Below are 15,956 nucleotides of genomic sequence, written 5' to 3'. Positions count from 1 at the left end.
CAGTCTTCCTTTGAATTACATGGGAGTTACGTTCCTGGGAAATATACCGTCTATTCAGACTACACACATACACACAAAATCCTGTTTATATGCAAAACAGAGTGAAGGTCTTAGTGCAGATAATTATAAACAGAGTTTTCAGCTGTAGGACTGTGTGGGAGGGGCATTTGAGATGGTGCTGGACGTAGGCTGAATTTTTTTTGTGTCTCGTGCATTAGGAGACGTCTAACACCTCTGACCCCTGTCCACTAAGTGCCAATCATCAGGACAACCAAAAATATCCCACGATTTTCCCCTGCACCGCCTTGACTGCGTGGGTTACCCTTGGACGTGGTCCCATTGTTATTGTTAGATGCCATTGAGTTGATTCCTACTTATGGGGACTCCATGTGTTACAGAGTAGAACTGCACCACTGGGTTTTCTTGGCTATAATCTTTACAGGAGCACATCACCAGGTCTTTCTTCTGCAGTACTGGTAGTCCTGGGTGGGTTCAAACTGCCAACCTTTAGCTTAGCAACTGAGCGCAAACCATTTGTACCACCTAGGAAACTTGTTGCCCACTCCTGCCCACTGATGGGTACATTTAAGTGGTTACAGAGACCACCCCACCTGCAGGTGCTGGAGAAGCCCTTGTGACCTGGTGTCTCCCTTCTCCGCAGGGGCTGAAGGTCAGCGTGCTCTGGACCCTGTACTACGGCATCCTGAGTGCGTTCGCACCTGTGTACACCTGGATCCTGGTGCTCCGGGGCCTGGTGGGCTTCGGGATCGGAGGGATCCCCCAGTCGTAAGTAAACACCCAGCGGCCCTCCGAATAGGCTGCCAGTCAGATATGTGTGTTCATGGCTTCAGGGGGTGCAAAAGTGGCTACACTGTGGCTTCTGAGAAGCATCAAGGGACTGTAATGTTGTCACACCAAACCCATTGCTATCAAGTGGATTCCAACTCATAGCGACCCTATAGGGCAGTTTAGAACTGCCCATATGGTTTCCAAGGCTGTCATCTTTACCGAAGCAGACTGCCACGTCTTTCTTCTGCGGAGGGGCTGTTGGGTTCAAACTGCCAACCTTTTGGTTTAGCAGCTGAGTACTTAACCATGGTACCAGCAGGACTCCTAGAACTAGACAAAGAACACCCAAATAAGAACAAACGAAGGCTATAGCAAGGGAGTCAACCACCTTCACTTGCATTTGGCTAAGACTCAAAGGCAGGCAGGAGAGCAGGAAAGTTTTACGATGGAAAAAAGGCCTGACTTCAGGTGTGTCCTGATGGGAGGCTGTTGGCATGGGAAAGTTGGGGGCGGGCTAACTAGGAATGGGGCATTTAATGGGACTGGTGATCATTGTTATCGTTAGTCGTCGTTGAGTTGATTCCGACTCATGGTTACCCAACTTGCACAGAGTAGAACTGCTCCGTGGAGTTTTCAAGGCTGTGACCTTTCGGAAGCAGATGGCCAGGCCTGTCTTCTGAGGCATCTCTCCGTGGTGGGTTCAAACTGCCAACCTTTTGGCTAGTAGTCAAATGCTTAATCATTTGCATCACCCAGGGTGTGACTTCTATGTGCTTGGTTAGGAGAACTTATTTAGTCATCTCCGGTTGGTCCTACGTTGGAAGTGGGGACAAAAACGAAGGAAGCTGTCAGTTACTGATCAAGTCCTGGCCGTTTGAGGCTCATTGTTAGAGGGATTATTGCCTTGTCTTCTGGCCTGGTAGCTGCAGATAGTGGTTTGTCTTCCAGGCTGGATGCTGCAGATAGTGGGTCTGCGTTCTCTTTTTGTACGTGGTCTGGCCATTGTCCCTTTGTTCGTTCAGTCTCGTACAGAGAATATTTTCATTATCAGTATTGTAATAGTTAACACCAACAATAGAACCACTCAAGAACTGGAAGGTTGTAAAAGTGAAATAATGAGAAAAATAATAGCACCGGTCAGACATTTCGCCTTTACACCTCAGAGCAACCCCAGAAGGTATGTGTTATTATATTGTTACAATACGAATTTTACAGTTGGGAAAACTGACTCTCAGCAGCAAAATCATTTGCCAAAGTCACACAGTGTGTAAGTGGGACCAGGAGTTTGCCTATGACATCCGTGCTCTTAACCATCATGAATGCTGCCTCTCACACCCTCCTAACCTAAACACAGCATAGCCATAAGAGGGTGTTTTTTTTAAAGGTACTGTCTTAGTCATCTAGCGCTGCTATATCAGAAATACCACAAGTGAATGGCTTTAACAAAGAAAATTGTATACAGTCCAGGAGGCTAGAAGTCCAAATTCAGGGCGCTGGCTCCAGGGGAAGGCTGTCCTTCTCCGTTGGCTCTGAAGAAAGGTCCTTGTGATGTATCAGTCTTCCCTTGGTCTGGGAGCATCTCAGCGCAGGAACCTCAGGTCCCAAAGGATGAGCTCTGCTCCTGGCACTGCTTTCTTGGTGGTATGAGGTCCCCAACTCTCCGCTTACTTCCCTTTCCTTTTATCTCTTGAGAGATAAAAGGTGGTACAGGCCATACCCCAGGGAAACTCGCTTTATATTGGATCAGGGATGTGACCTGGTAAGGGTGTTACAATCCCACCTGAATCCTGTTTAACATAAAATTACGATCACAAAATGGAGGACAACCACAGAATACTGGGAATCATGGCGTAACCAAGTTCATACACACATTTTGTGGGGTAGAATTCAATCCATGACAGGTACTGAGAGTATTCAGAGTTGTAGGAAGGGGGGTTAGGAAAGACTTCCTAAGTGAGTGGCATTTGTCCTGGGCCTAGAGTAGGGCTTGGCAAACTACAGCCTGTAGGCCAAATCTGGCCCTCTGCCTGTTTTTGTAAATAAAGTTTTATTGGAACACAGCCACACCCATTCATTTATGTATTATCTGTGGCTGCTTTAGCACTACAACGGCAGAGTTGAGTAACACGGTTGAGGAAAGACAAACTGATACCCAGATCATGTGCCAATCTGGTCAGGATCAATCACTGCTCCTTCTAAAATGAAAGGAATCCAATGTCAATAACCTGCCACCAAGTGACAAGGGATGGTTCCGTGTGGGGGGCTCAGCGTTGGTGGTGGGTTTGTTCTTTGACAGCAGAAGTAGCTAGATCAGCCTTGATGAGTGGGGACTGGACATTGCACTACTACAGTCCCTGCCCTCAGAGAGTTGACAGTCCAGTGATTGAATTCTTGAGCCTACTGAACGGCACAATTGAGGATGACTAGGAGAGATGGTCTAGAAGGTTAACGCTCATTCTGAAGTAATGTGCCTAGACCATGGGTTGGGAAACCTGACTCCCTGGGTCTGAATCCTGGCTCAGTCACGTAATAGCTGTGTGACCTTGAGCAAGTCGTTTAACGTTTCTACACATCAGTTTTCCTCTTCCCTAGAATGGGATCATAATGGACCCACCTCATGGAGTCACTGAATATGAAATGGCGACACATTAAAGTGCACATAACAGTGCGCGACAGACTACCCTTGGGTAAGAAGCTCAAGGGACTGTGTTTCATAGTGGAAAGAACAAGTGGGGAGGAAAGGCGAAGTGACCACATGGATCCACATGGGAACAAATCCCCACGCTTCTCCTGCCACTAGGAGGCTGGAAGGACAGTGAGTTGCTCTTAATTTCCCTCAGTCCTCCCCCCGCCTCATTCATGATTGATGCCCCCAAGGGCTCTGCATAGTAAGCAGTTGACATATTGCCCCGGCTCTGGAATGGGCTGCAAAACCACTGAAGCTCGATGCAGAAGTCATTACCAAAGCCAAGACCATAAATCTGGGCTGGCAGGGGCTTTGGGCCAAGTTCTTCCAGGAATTCCTGCAGACACAGCCACAGCCCCATTCATGAGCCATTCATTGACAAGGGTACAGTGTTCCCTGAGTGGCTGGAAAGAATGCACTCATCAAAGCACAAATAAAATTCCCTGCTCAGGGACTCTCAGGTAGATGATGGCAGGAACAACCTCCAAGCAACCACGTGGGTTTTCTTCCCATCTGACGGAAAGGAAAAGAACTAGACATTCAGACTGTCCACAGTCATTCTTGCCCGAGATGGCAGACTGAGAGGCACTATTTTCTACTTCTTCTTCCTCCAAATTTCCTGGGAATGACATAAAATTATATGAAATAGAGTAGATCTTAAACAGTGTTGGAAAGCAGGGAAAGGATGGCAGCTGCAGTAATGTTGGGAAACCTCTGGAAGGTTATAAGCAGATGGAATTGCAATGGCAGAGCTCCTGTTGTGAGTTGCTCTTGAGTTTATTCTGACTCCTGGAGACGCCATGTGTTCGTAGGGCTGTCATGGCTGTGACCTTTTGGAAGCACATCGCCATGCCTGCCTTCCAAGGTGCCTCTCGGTTAGTAGTCCAACACTTAACCATTTGCACCACTCCTAGCAGAGTTACTAGAGTAGAGAAAACCACATCTTAAAACAGCAAAAGGGAAAGGGCTGCAAAGGGGAAAGAGCTTCATCCCAATGGACTCTGGGAGAAATGCCCACCCCAGAGCCAGCAGTGCAGGTGAGAGGGCAGGACACCACAGGCATAAAATATAGGATAGAGAGCAGCTGGCAAGGCCGTACCTCTCCCTCTCTCCAGGCCTGTGTTTGTAGATGCTGCAAACTAAAATGAGGCATCTGCATTAGGGCTCTCAGCACAGGCTTTGGGGACACAGAGGGCTGCCCTGAATCAGAATCTACCCAACAGCAATAGAGGTCCCTAGGTGGCATGAGCAGTTTGCCCTTGGCAATCAATCTAGAGGTTGGTGTTTTGAACCCACCTGGTGGTGTCAAGGAAGAAAGGCCTGGCAGTCTGCTTCTATAAAGATTAAAAAACCAAAACCCATCGCCATCGACTCAATTGGACCCTATAGGATGTAGTAGAACTGCCCCATAGGGTTTCCAAGACCGTGATCTTTAGGGAAGCAGACTGTCACATCTTTCACCCTCGAAGCAGCTGGTGGGTTTGAACCGCTGACCTTTCAGCTAGCAGCCAAGCACTTGACCATTGTGCCACCAAGGTCTCCTTTCATAAAGGTTACAGCCAAGAAAATGCTACGGAGCACAGTTCTACTCTGTAATACATGGGGTCGGAATCAACTCGACCACAAAGGAGATTTTTTTTTTTTTCATTTTTGCCTTAGGGCTCCCAGCATGGGCTTTGGGGATGGAAAGAGTAGCAAAGCAGAGACTCCAGCACCAATAATGAGAAAAATTAGGAAAAAAAAAAAATTAAACTTTGACTAAAGCATTCCTTAAAGCGTGCCTGCCCCCCACCTACATACCTCAAATGTCAGGTCTCTCCACTTAGCTGTTCGTTTTAAATGGTTTGCTCTTGGCTACTAACCTAAAGGTTGGTGGTTTGAACCCACCCAGCGGCACCACGGAAAAAAAGGCCTGCCAATCTGCTTCTGTAAAGATTACAATAAAAAAAAAACCCTGTACGATGATGCGTGATGGTTATACAACATGATTAAGGTAACTGATATCATGAAATAGTACACCTGATAAGTGTTGAGTTGGCAAACACCATTTTGACAATAACAACAAGAAAGAAAACTCTATAGCACAGTTCTACTTTGTAACACATGGGGTTGCCGTGAGGTAGAATTGACTCGATGGTAATAGGTTTTGTTTATTTGTTTGTTTTTAATTGAATAATACTCTAGTCCTCCTATTTTTATTTATTTATTTTTTTTGAGCTGTTACTGCATGCTAGGCCCTGGGCCCTGTGGTTTACATATATGACCATTTAAAAACTCTCAAAACCTTGAGATACAGGTATTATCATCTCCATTTACAGGTAAGAAAGCTGGGGCTTTACAGAAGTTAAGGAACGTGCTCAGGCTCACGCAGCTATAAATGGCAGAGCTGGGATTTAAAGGTGCCTTGATCCTCCAAGGAAACCCTGGTGGCATAGCGGTTAAATGCTATGGCTGCTAACCAAAAAGTCAGCAGTTTGAATCCACCAGGCGCTCCTCGGAAGCTCTGTGGGGCAGTTCTACTCTGTCCTATAGGGTTGCTATGAGTCAGAATCGACTCGATGGCAACGGTTTTTTTTATGATGATCCTCCAAACATATTCTCTTTAACCACTCCACTATATGGTTCTTTTATCTCTGAAGAGGACAAGTAAAAACTATGAACAAAGTTACAAAAGAAATATTTAACCACCCAAGAGAGACAGGAGTTTCTCTGCACTATAACCGTTTAGATAAAAATAATTATACCTTCAACGATGTTCTTATCTAGTTACAAAATGGCTCCCCTCAGCTCATTATTTGGAAACATTTAGTTGAAGATATTTTCTGATGTAATTAAATGTAATTAAGACTTTCCATTAATTTAGCACAGCTTTACCCAATTGCACAACCTCACGAGACCAAATGAGTAAGATTTAGCTGTATAATTTTTAAAGGCTTGGCAACCGAAAGTCCTTATGGTAGATTCTGGATTTTTAATATAAATACAAATTATTAATAAGAAGCCTAGCCCTCTGAATTGCTCTGTGCCTTTCTGTGTCCTTCCATTTCTCCCTCTCTTTCTTCTTTACTTTCTTCCTTCCCCCAGAGTAGATATTCACATTGGTCCTTGGTGATAATGGCAATAATAACATTAATAGTGAGGATGATAATAACAATAGTAATATCAGCTTACCAAGCTTACCAAGTCCTAGGCATTATGTAAGTGCTCTCCTCTCGATACCTCGTTTTGTCCATTCAGCAACCTTATTATGCCCATTATACAGTTGAGAAGACTGAGGCCCTGCGCTCATAAAGTGAGTTGCTTGAGGTCAAACAGCTATTAAGCAGTGTGTGTTGTTGTTAGTTGCTATTGAGTCGATTCCAATTCATGGCGACCCCACATGTGCAGAGTAGAACTGCTCCATAGGGTTTTCAAACTGTGACCTTTTGGAAGCAGATTGCCAGGGCTGTCTTCCGAGACACCTCTGAGGGGTCTGAGCCTCCAACTAGTAGTTGAGCACTTAACTGTTTGTGCCACCCAGGGACTCCCTAAGTGGTGTGTAGGTTAGCTTTTGCTTTGTAACAAACTACGCCAACATTTATGGCTTAAAACAGCAACCATTTATTTCACTCATGGTTCTGCAGTATAGTGGTTTGGTGGTTCTTCTGGTCTTGGCAGGGCTCACTCAAGTGGCTTCAATCAACTGCTGACTTAACCGAGGGCTGGCTGGTTAAGCATGGCCGCAGCTGACTCATCTCTGCTCTACATGCCTGTTATGCTCCAGCAGGCTAGCTCGGGCTTGCTCACATAGCACCTGGGCAGGGCTCCAAGAGAGCAAGCAGAAGCTACAAGGCCTCTTGAGGCCTAGGCTTGAAACTGACACATCATTTCTGCTACATTCTGTTGGTCAAAGCAAATCACAAAGCCATCCTAGATTCAAGTCACATTGCAATAGAGCATAGATGTGCAGGTGGATGGGGGGAGGGGCACTTGAGGCCATTTTCGCAAACCAATCTACCACATGGAAAAACTGGGTTCGAATCCAGGTCTGTCTGAAGCCAAAGTTCTTACCATGTTGAGTAAACATTGCTGAAAGGGTTCTGAGCATATATATTCAGAAACCAGTTCCCGTGGAATCCACTCTGACTCATGATGACCCCCCGTGTGTCAGAGTAGAGCTGTGCTCCATGGCTGCTTTTTCAGAAGTAGATTGCCAGGCCCTCTTCCAAGATACCTCTGGGTGGGCTTGAACCTCCAGCCTTTTGGTTAAGCAACACGTTGACGATTTACACCACCCAGGGGCTCCATGAGGCCCTGGTAAATCGTGAATGCTCGCTGAGTCCCTGGTACTTATTTAGTGACGATTTTGGGAAGGTGGATATGAGCTTGTGGGTCTGAACATGTTCAATTCCCTTTCAGGCAGGAAAGAGGAACCACGTTTAGGAGGATGCCACGTAATTGTATGCCTATTGAGGGGCATCAAAAAATAACCGACTTTAGTTAACCTAAGGCAGTTAACGTTACATTTATTTTTATCATTACAAACAATGTATTTGCACTTTAGAAAATTTAGAAAATGCAAATAAGCACAAAAAGTGACAGTCATCTCTAATTGCATCACGAAAATACTCAAGATGCAAGCTGGCTCTGGGCGGGTGCTTTTTATTTTTTATTTTCCAGTAGAGGGTGCTGTGTACTACCAACCAAAACCAAACCCAACACCGTCAGGTCAATTCTGACCCGTAGCAACACTAAAAAAAAAAAAAAAACCCAAATCGCCCCATAGGGTTTCCAAGGAACAGCTGGTGGATTTGAACTGCTGACCTTTTAGTTAGTTAGCAGCCTGAATTCTTAACCACTGTGCCACCAGGGCTCTCTGTGTACTTTAGTCCTGTAAAAAGCTGAGCTGGGAACCTTAATTAGCTGGCACCCACCTTATGTTGCCCTTATAGATTAATACCTCAGGTCGCTGCCCACCTGCTGTGCCTTGAAACCTGCTTCAGAAAGTGCTCCAGATTTGTGTCTAGGGTGAACTTGCTCATAAACCTGTCCTTGGCATTGCTGGCCCCTCCAAAGACCAAGCAGAAATGCCAAATGGAGATCCCAGGTCATTTCTTTCCAAGCATGTGACCCAAAGGTCAGATCTCTAATTGCCAAGCGCTGTAAACGCGGTTCTTTGCAGCGGGAATTTATTTATGCCAGCGTCAGCTGCCTCTTCGGCCTTGCTAATTTTGTTGCTCATTCTTTCATTCTTCAGTGTGATTGTAATAATCACAATACTTTGGAGGAAGATCAAGAAGCTCATTTTCATAATGAACTGCTGTAAACAATGGCTGAATATGGAGCACAGGAATTACAGGAAAAGGTGTTTGTTGTGGCATGGGTTGCAAAAACAAGAAATTGAAAAAACCAGTTACCTTCGGGTTGACTCTGACTCATGGTGACCCCATGTGTGTTAGTAGAACTGTGCTCCGTTAGCTTTTTAGTGGCTAATTTTTCGGAAGTAGATCTCCAGGCTTTGCTTCTGGAGACACCTCGGGATGGACTCAAACCTCCAACCTCTTGGTTAGCAGCCAAGTACGTTAAACCATTTGCAACACCCAAGGACTCCAGAAATTGAAAACAACTTAAGTATTAATCAACAGAGGGTAGGTAAATAAAGGATGGTACAGCCACAATGAGGAAGACTCTGCGGCTGTTAAAATAATGTGGTAGATCTATGTGTACTAATATGGAAAGATTTTCCAAACCGTCTTACTGGAAGCAGATCCTGACACAAAGATTCAAGAGCAAGGAGATTGCTCTGGGAGACTCTGTAGCACCTGTCTCCAAATTGACCCAAAAGATGAGGAAACTGTCATTTGTTGAGGGCTGTTTCTGGGAAGTTTTAATCCTTTGTACTTCTGGCCTGCCACAAAGGTTGGCAAAGCAAGCTTTGGTGACCAGAGAAAGCCCTTGGGGAAAGAGTTGCAGGTCTGGCAACTGGAAGTTGGGCTGGCATGCATCGAAGTGGTAAGAATGGGGGTATTTTTGTGGGTGGAACGCTGGCAGCATCTGCTGTGTTATGAGAAAGAAGGAAGGAAGGGAGGGAAGAAGTAAGGAAGGGAGGGAAGAACAGAGGAAAGAGGGAAGGGAGGGAGGGAAGAGAGAAGAGAGGGAGAGAAGAGGGAAGGGAGGGATGGAGGAGGGAAGGGAGAAAGGGAAGAGGGAAGAGAGGGGAAGGGAGGGAGGGAAGAGGGAGGGAAAGGAAAGGAAGGAAGAGAAATCAATCAATCATTCAGGTTGCCTAAATTTATTTATTTATCTACTTACTAACCTATTTACTTACTTATTTACATACATAAAGAAGGGGTTGGAAGTTTGCAAAGCAAACTGCTATTAATTATAGCTTCGGGGAAGGGGAATGGAAGTAGGTGTCATAGGAAAGAGAAAGGATCATCATATACTCTGTGTATTTATTTATTGCTAAAGTATTTTTTACAATGTAATACATTGATGTACTACTTCTAAAACTAAGTGAGAAAAAAAGGGAAGATAGTTATCTAGTGCTGCTATAACAGAAATGCCACAAGTGGGTGACTTTAACAAAGAGAAGTTTATTTTCTCACAGTCTAGTAGGCTAGAAGTTCAAATTCAAGGCTTCATCCCCAGGGGAAGGCTTTCTCTCTCTAATGGCTCTGGAGGAATGTCCTTGTCATCAATCTTCCCCTGGACTAGGAGGTTCTCAGCACAGGGTCCCTGGGTCCAAGGGACAAACTCTGGTCCTAGCACTACTTACTTGATGGTATGAGATCCCACTAAAATATCTATCAACTTGGCTAGGCCATGATTCCCAGTATTGTGTGATTGTCCACCATTTTGTCATCTGATGTGATTTTCCTATGTGTTGAAAATCTTAACCTCTATGATGTTAATGAGGCAGGATTAGAGGCAATTATGTTAACGAGGCAGGAGTCAATCTACAAGATGAGGTTGTGTCTTAAACCAATCCCTGTTGAGATATAAAAGGGAGAAGTGAGCAGGGAGACAGGGGCACCTTATACCACCAGGAAACCTGAGCCAGGAGAATAGCTTGAGACAGCACTGGAGCCCACTGATGGAGCAAGAGCTGAGTGCCTTTGCAAAGGAGGCTTCCTGGCGGAGCAGGGTCCTGGCGGAGCGGGGTGTCTTCAGGCACTTATCAGTGGAGCTAGGAGTAAGAGAGCTGAGTGCCTTCTGGCCGAAGTTTACTGGTGGAGTGCAGTGTCTCCAAGCACTTATCAGTGGAGATAAAGAGCTTTGGAACATTTGCCCAAGCAGGGCAGACATAGTCGGTGAGGCCCGAGGGACTGAGGGGCCAAGGAACGTAGGAAGCAGAGCGGTCTCAGTCTCAAAGGGTGAAGTTGCCACTCAGATGGACTAGAAGAATGGGGTTGTCCAAGTCTGAGGGAGCAGAGTTGCCATTCCAGTGGGCCTGGAAGGTGGAGTTGAAGCCCAGGGCTGAGGGGCCTCCACTCAGAATCTGGAGAGTGTGGCCAACACCTAGAGTTTGGACAGCGTGGCTGTTATGTAAATGGTATCAGAGAATAGATTATTTTCAAGCCTTGAATACTAATGTAATATGTTCTGCTGACTTGCTTGGTGCCTGTTATCCCATCTTTCCCTCCAATTTCTCCTATTTGTGATGGAAATGTCTACTTCGAGCCTGTTCTGCCTTTGTACTTTAGAAGCAGGTAACTTGTATTTTAGATTTCACAGATGAAGAGGAATTTTTGGATTTTGGACTTGGAGTGGATTTAAGACTTTTGCTCTGATATGATGGGGTGAATGTTTTACATGTGGTGAGGACATGAATTTTGGGGGGCCAAAGGGTGAATTGCGATGGATTGAATTGTGCCCCCCTCCAAAATATCTGTCATCTTGCGTAGGCCATAATTCCCAGTATGATTGTCTATCATTTTGTCATCTGATGTGATTATCCTATGTGTTATAAATCCTACTTCTAGGATGTTAATGAGGCAAGATTAGAGGCAGTTATGTTAACGAGGCAGGACTCAACCTACAAGATTAAGTTGCGTATTAAGTCAATCTCTTTTGAGGAATAAAAGAGAGAAGCGAACAGAGAGACATGGGGACCTCATGGCACCAAGAAATAAGAGCCAGAAAAATAGCCTGTCCTTTGGACCTGAGGTCCCTACACCGAGAAGCTCCTAGACCAGGGGAAGATTGATGACAAAGACCTTCCCCTAGAGCCGACAGAGAGAGAAAGCCTTCCCCTGGAGGTGGCGTCCTGAACTAACGACTTCTAGCCTCCTAGACTGTAAGAGAATAAATTTCTCTTTGTTAAAGTCACCCACTTGTGGTATTTCTGTTATAGCAGCACTAAATGACTAAGACAGAAAAAAATAAAAAGACTGCATGCTATTAAAAAAAAAACATGCACACAACACCAAACCTGTTGCTGTTGAGTCAATTCTGGCTCCCAGTGACCCTATAGGATGGAGTAGAACTGCCCCCACTGAGTTTCCAAGACTGTAATCTTTCTGGAAGCAGATTGCCACATCTTTCTCCCGTGGAGTGGCTAGTGGGTTTGAACCTCCAACTTTTTGGTTAGCAGCCAAGTGCTTAACTACTGTGCACAGAGCCTCCCTCTGCTTGCTCTAGGTTTATTTAAAAAACAAATCCTTGACAGCTAAGAACAAGAGTAACTCTGCCATTAGAATATACTAGTCTGCATGTTGCACAGTTAGTTATTTGACCTTAGTTTAGTGGGGTAAAGGTAAACACGCTTCTTATTTTGTTATTATTATTGTTTTTTTTTTTAAGTAATATAAACATACCATTTGGAAAATTGGGTAAAATTGCAAAGAAGTTATCCAAGATAACCAGTATAATCTTTTGCAACTGCTATTCTCTTGGATGTATGAAATAATCCATGTAAAATATCTAGAGCAGTGTTTGGCACATAGTAGATGCTCAGTAAAATGTGGATATCATTAAGGAAATCATGGTTCATGTATACGATGGAATATATATGATAGAAACGTCATTTCCGTGATATTCCTGCCAAGAAAACATGACCCAAGTCTGGGGACAAGGAAGCATCAGATGGACTCAGGGTGAGGGGTATCCTACAGAATAAAAGAAATATGCTTATTTATAAATGAAATGAAAAATAGGATTCAAAATTTTGTATTGAGTATGATCTCAGCTAGGGGTTCAAACAGAGAGAGAGAAAGAGAGAGATCTTAGGTCTGTCCACTGAAAGAGCCTAGAAGCAAAGATGCCCCAGTAGCAATGAGCACACCTAGCATCCAGATCTTGGTTTCTAAATACCATCCTCCACCAAAAGGAACCAGGGCTCCTTAGAAAAATGGGTGGCTCCAGGTTTGGAGAAAGGAATGAGTCTGGACATCTTGTTGTGCCAGAAGGTAAGGAAGAGCTGGAAGAATGGTGGGGACATGTCAAAAAGATACAAGGATTAGCTCAAAGGGGCTCCCCCTGGCCAGATCTTGTACAGTCTGAGCATCAATTAATACTGGTTGTAATGAGTCACAACCTATTAAATAAAATAAAAATCTGTAAGTCCATACTGAATAAATAAATAGGAGAATGGAATGTTCTTCCTTACAGTAGAATGTTAGCTAATAAATGTAGAAGGAATGATGGAAATAAAAAATATCATTTGATTACCACCGGACTGGTGGTTGATTCAGGCAGAAATAGTTAATGAGTGCTAAAGCTGGTGACAGACGTTCTATGGAGAACAGGATATTGGCATAAGCTCTGAATATTTCTCCGTAAAATACTCATTAATCAAAAATGGAAAATACGATAATCTCAGGGGGAAAAATCTGTCAGACATCAACTTGATCAGGGGATGAAAGTCACTTATTGCTGGCGATGGGAGGGGTGGCATCCCGTGCCACCAAAGAACTGGGGATCATTTCTGTGATATTCCTGCCAAGAAAACACGACCTGAGTCTAGAGACAAGGAAACATCAGATGGACTCAGGGTGAGGGGTATCCTACAGAATGAATGGCTTTTTAAGATTACTAGCGACATGAGAGAGAGGGAAACCTGGGGAACTTTCTGGGTGGAAGCTGCCCATGATTCAATCACTATATTTTCCCCTGGATTTACTGGGTTGTGGATAGGGCTCGATGGCAGCAGGTATCAAATATGAGAATCATTTGGGGAGTTAGTTAAAAATGCAGATTTCAGGGCCCCACCTCTGAGAGTCTGTCTGGGGCTTAGGGATCTGCCATTGTCCCAGGAAATTCTGATGTAAGTGGTCCACAGACCACACTTGGAGGAATGTTGGTCTAGAAATTCAGGAAATGGGAGCAAACTTCCTATCCAGTCCTGCCCTTAATGCTCTTTCTCTTTGCTTCCTCAGGGTGACGCTGTATGCTGAGTTCCTTCCCATGAAAGCCAGAGCGAAATGCATTTTGCTGATTGAGGTAAGAAGGATGGGCCTGAATCTCTAGAGAATACTGAGTCTCTGATGGGAGAGTCTCAACAGTAAGGAGGTTCTTAGGGAGAAGGAAAAAGGAGTTAAGGAAAATATAACAGTGTGCAAAGACTTCGGTGGATCAGATATATCTACTCTGACATGGCTATTTTGCAATATGAAAAAATTCCTCAGTTGACAAAGAAATTCAATCTACCATCTCCCTTTTAAAAAATAATGGTAGGTGGGTGGTACGTTCCTCTTGAACTGGAAATGGCTTTTATCTGAGACTTGGTGCTGACCAGTGTAGCTGAGTGTACCAAGCCCCTGTCTGTGCCCACATCATTGCTCTTCACCCGTTTCTACCCAGACTGGTCTCTGTCTGTGTGAGAGTTCCACTCTTGGCCACCTCTGTGGCCTGTGTTGTAGTTAGCTGCCATTGGGTCAGTTCCGACTCATAGCGACCCTATGTACAACAGAATGAAACACTGACCTGTCCTGCCCCATCCCCGGGATCGTTGCTATGCATTGAGCCCATTGCTGCAACTACTGTGTCAATCATCTCATTGAGGGTCTTCCTCTTTTTTCGCTGAGCCTCGACTTCTACCAAGAATGATGTCCTTCTCTAGGGACTGGTTCCTCCTGATAACATGTCCAAAGTACATGAGACATTCTAAGGAGCATTCTGGCTGTACTTCTAAGACAGACTTGTTCATTCTTCTGGCAGTCCATAGTATATTCAATATTCTTTGCCAACACCATAATTCAAAGGCATCAATTCTTCTTCAGTCTTCTTTATTCACTGTCCAGCTTTCACATACATATGAGGTGATTGAAAATATCATGGCTTGGGTCAGGCACACCTTTAGTCGTCAAAGTAATATCTTTGCTTTTTAATACTTTAAAAAGGTCTTTTGCAGCAGATTTGCTCAATGCAATACATCATTTGATTTCTTGACTGCTGCTACCATGGGTGTTGATTGTGGATCCAAGTAAAATGAAATCCTTGATAACTTCAATCTTTTCTCTTTTTATCATGACGTTGCTTATTGTTCCAGTTGTGAGGATTTTTGTTATCCGTATGTTGAGGTGCAATCCATACTGAAGGCTGTGGTCTTTGATCATCAGTAAGTGCTTCAAGTCTTCCTCACTTTCAGCAAGGAAGGTTGTGTCACCTGTATATTGCAAGCTGTTAATGAGTCTTCCTTTAATCCTGATGCGACGTTCTTCTTCATATAGTCCAGCTTCTCAGATTATTTGCTCAGCATACGGATTGAATAAGTATGGTGAAGGGATGCAACCCAGATGCACATCTTCCCTGATTTTAAACCACGCAGTATCTCTTTGTTCTGTTTGAACAACAGCCTCTTGGTCTAAGTACAGGTTCCTCATGAGCACAATTAAGTGTTCTGGAATTCCCATTCTTTGCAACGTTATCCATAATTTGTTATAATTCACCCAGTCAAATGCCTTTGCATACTCAATAAAACACAGGTAAACATCTTTCTGGTATTCTCTGCTTTCAGCCAGGATCCATCTGACATCAACAATGATATCCCTGGTTCCAGGTCCTCTTCTGAATCTGGCTTGACTTTCTAACAGTTCCTTATCAATGTACTGCTGCAACAGATTTTTTTTTTTCTTCACTCAGATGAAGAGATTTATTTATCAATCTCTTTGGGTGGGTTAATACTCCTCATTATCCTTGACCTTCCAACATCTTTGGTATGCATTTCCTGAAGTAGGAAAAATGAAATTTTCAGGGTCACCACAAGTGGGATTTTATACACATCAGAAGATTACCAGTTTATGTAATTCCTTACATACTCCTCTCTTAAACAAAAAACAAAACAAAACTTGCTGGAAGAAATGGAAAACTCCAGGCTCTAAGTGGTATCATCATAGGCCACAAAGCAAGGCACGTGTGGAACAAGGGAGTCTGGATTACCAATAAAGAAAGGACTTCCACGGGACAGAGGCGTCTAAAGGCAGCTTTCAAACAAGCGTCTTAGAACTAAACAACCTAAACTTTTTTGGACTTTCTTTGGCTTGTAGACATATGATATAAG

At 44.2% G+C, this 15,956-nt stretch overlaps 1 protein-coding gene across 1 annotated transcript in view; it reads left to right on the top strand.

Moving 5' to 3' along the window:
* Positions 1-15,956, top strand: part of SVOP (SV2 related protein) — an 87,118-nt gene that overhangs the window by 45,487 nt on the left and 25,675 nt on the right. Inside the window, exons 7-8 of the mRNA XM_010598914.3 lie at positions 662-786; positions 13,834-13,897. Of these exons, the coding sequence (XP_010597216.2) occupies positions 662-786; positions 13,834-13,897 (189 nt within the window). The remainder of the gene's footprint in view (positions 1-661; positions 787-13,833; positions 13,898-15,956) is intronic.

The sequence above is a fragment of the Loxodonta africana genome, chromosome 19 (genome assembly GCF_030014295.1).
Source record: "Loxodonta africana isolate mLoxAfr1 chromosome 19, mLoxAfr1.hap2, whole genome shotgun sequence".
Taxonomy (NCBI): Eukaryota; Metazoa; Chordata; class Mammalia; order Proboscidea; family Elephantidae; genus Loxodonta; species Loxodonta africana.
The sequence above is the reverse complement of the archived record's forward strand: the minus strand, read 5'-3'. Positions and strand labels throughout refer to the sequence as shown.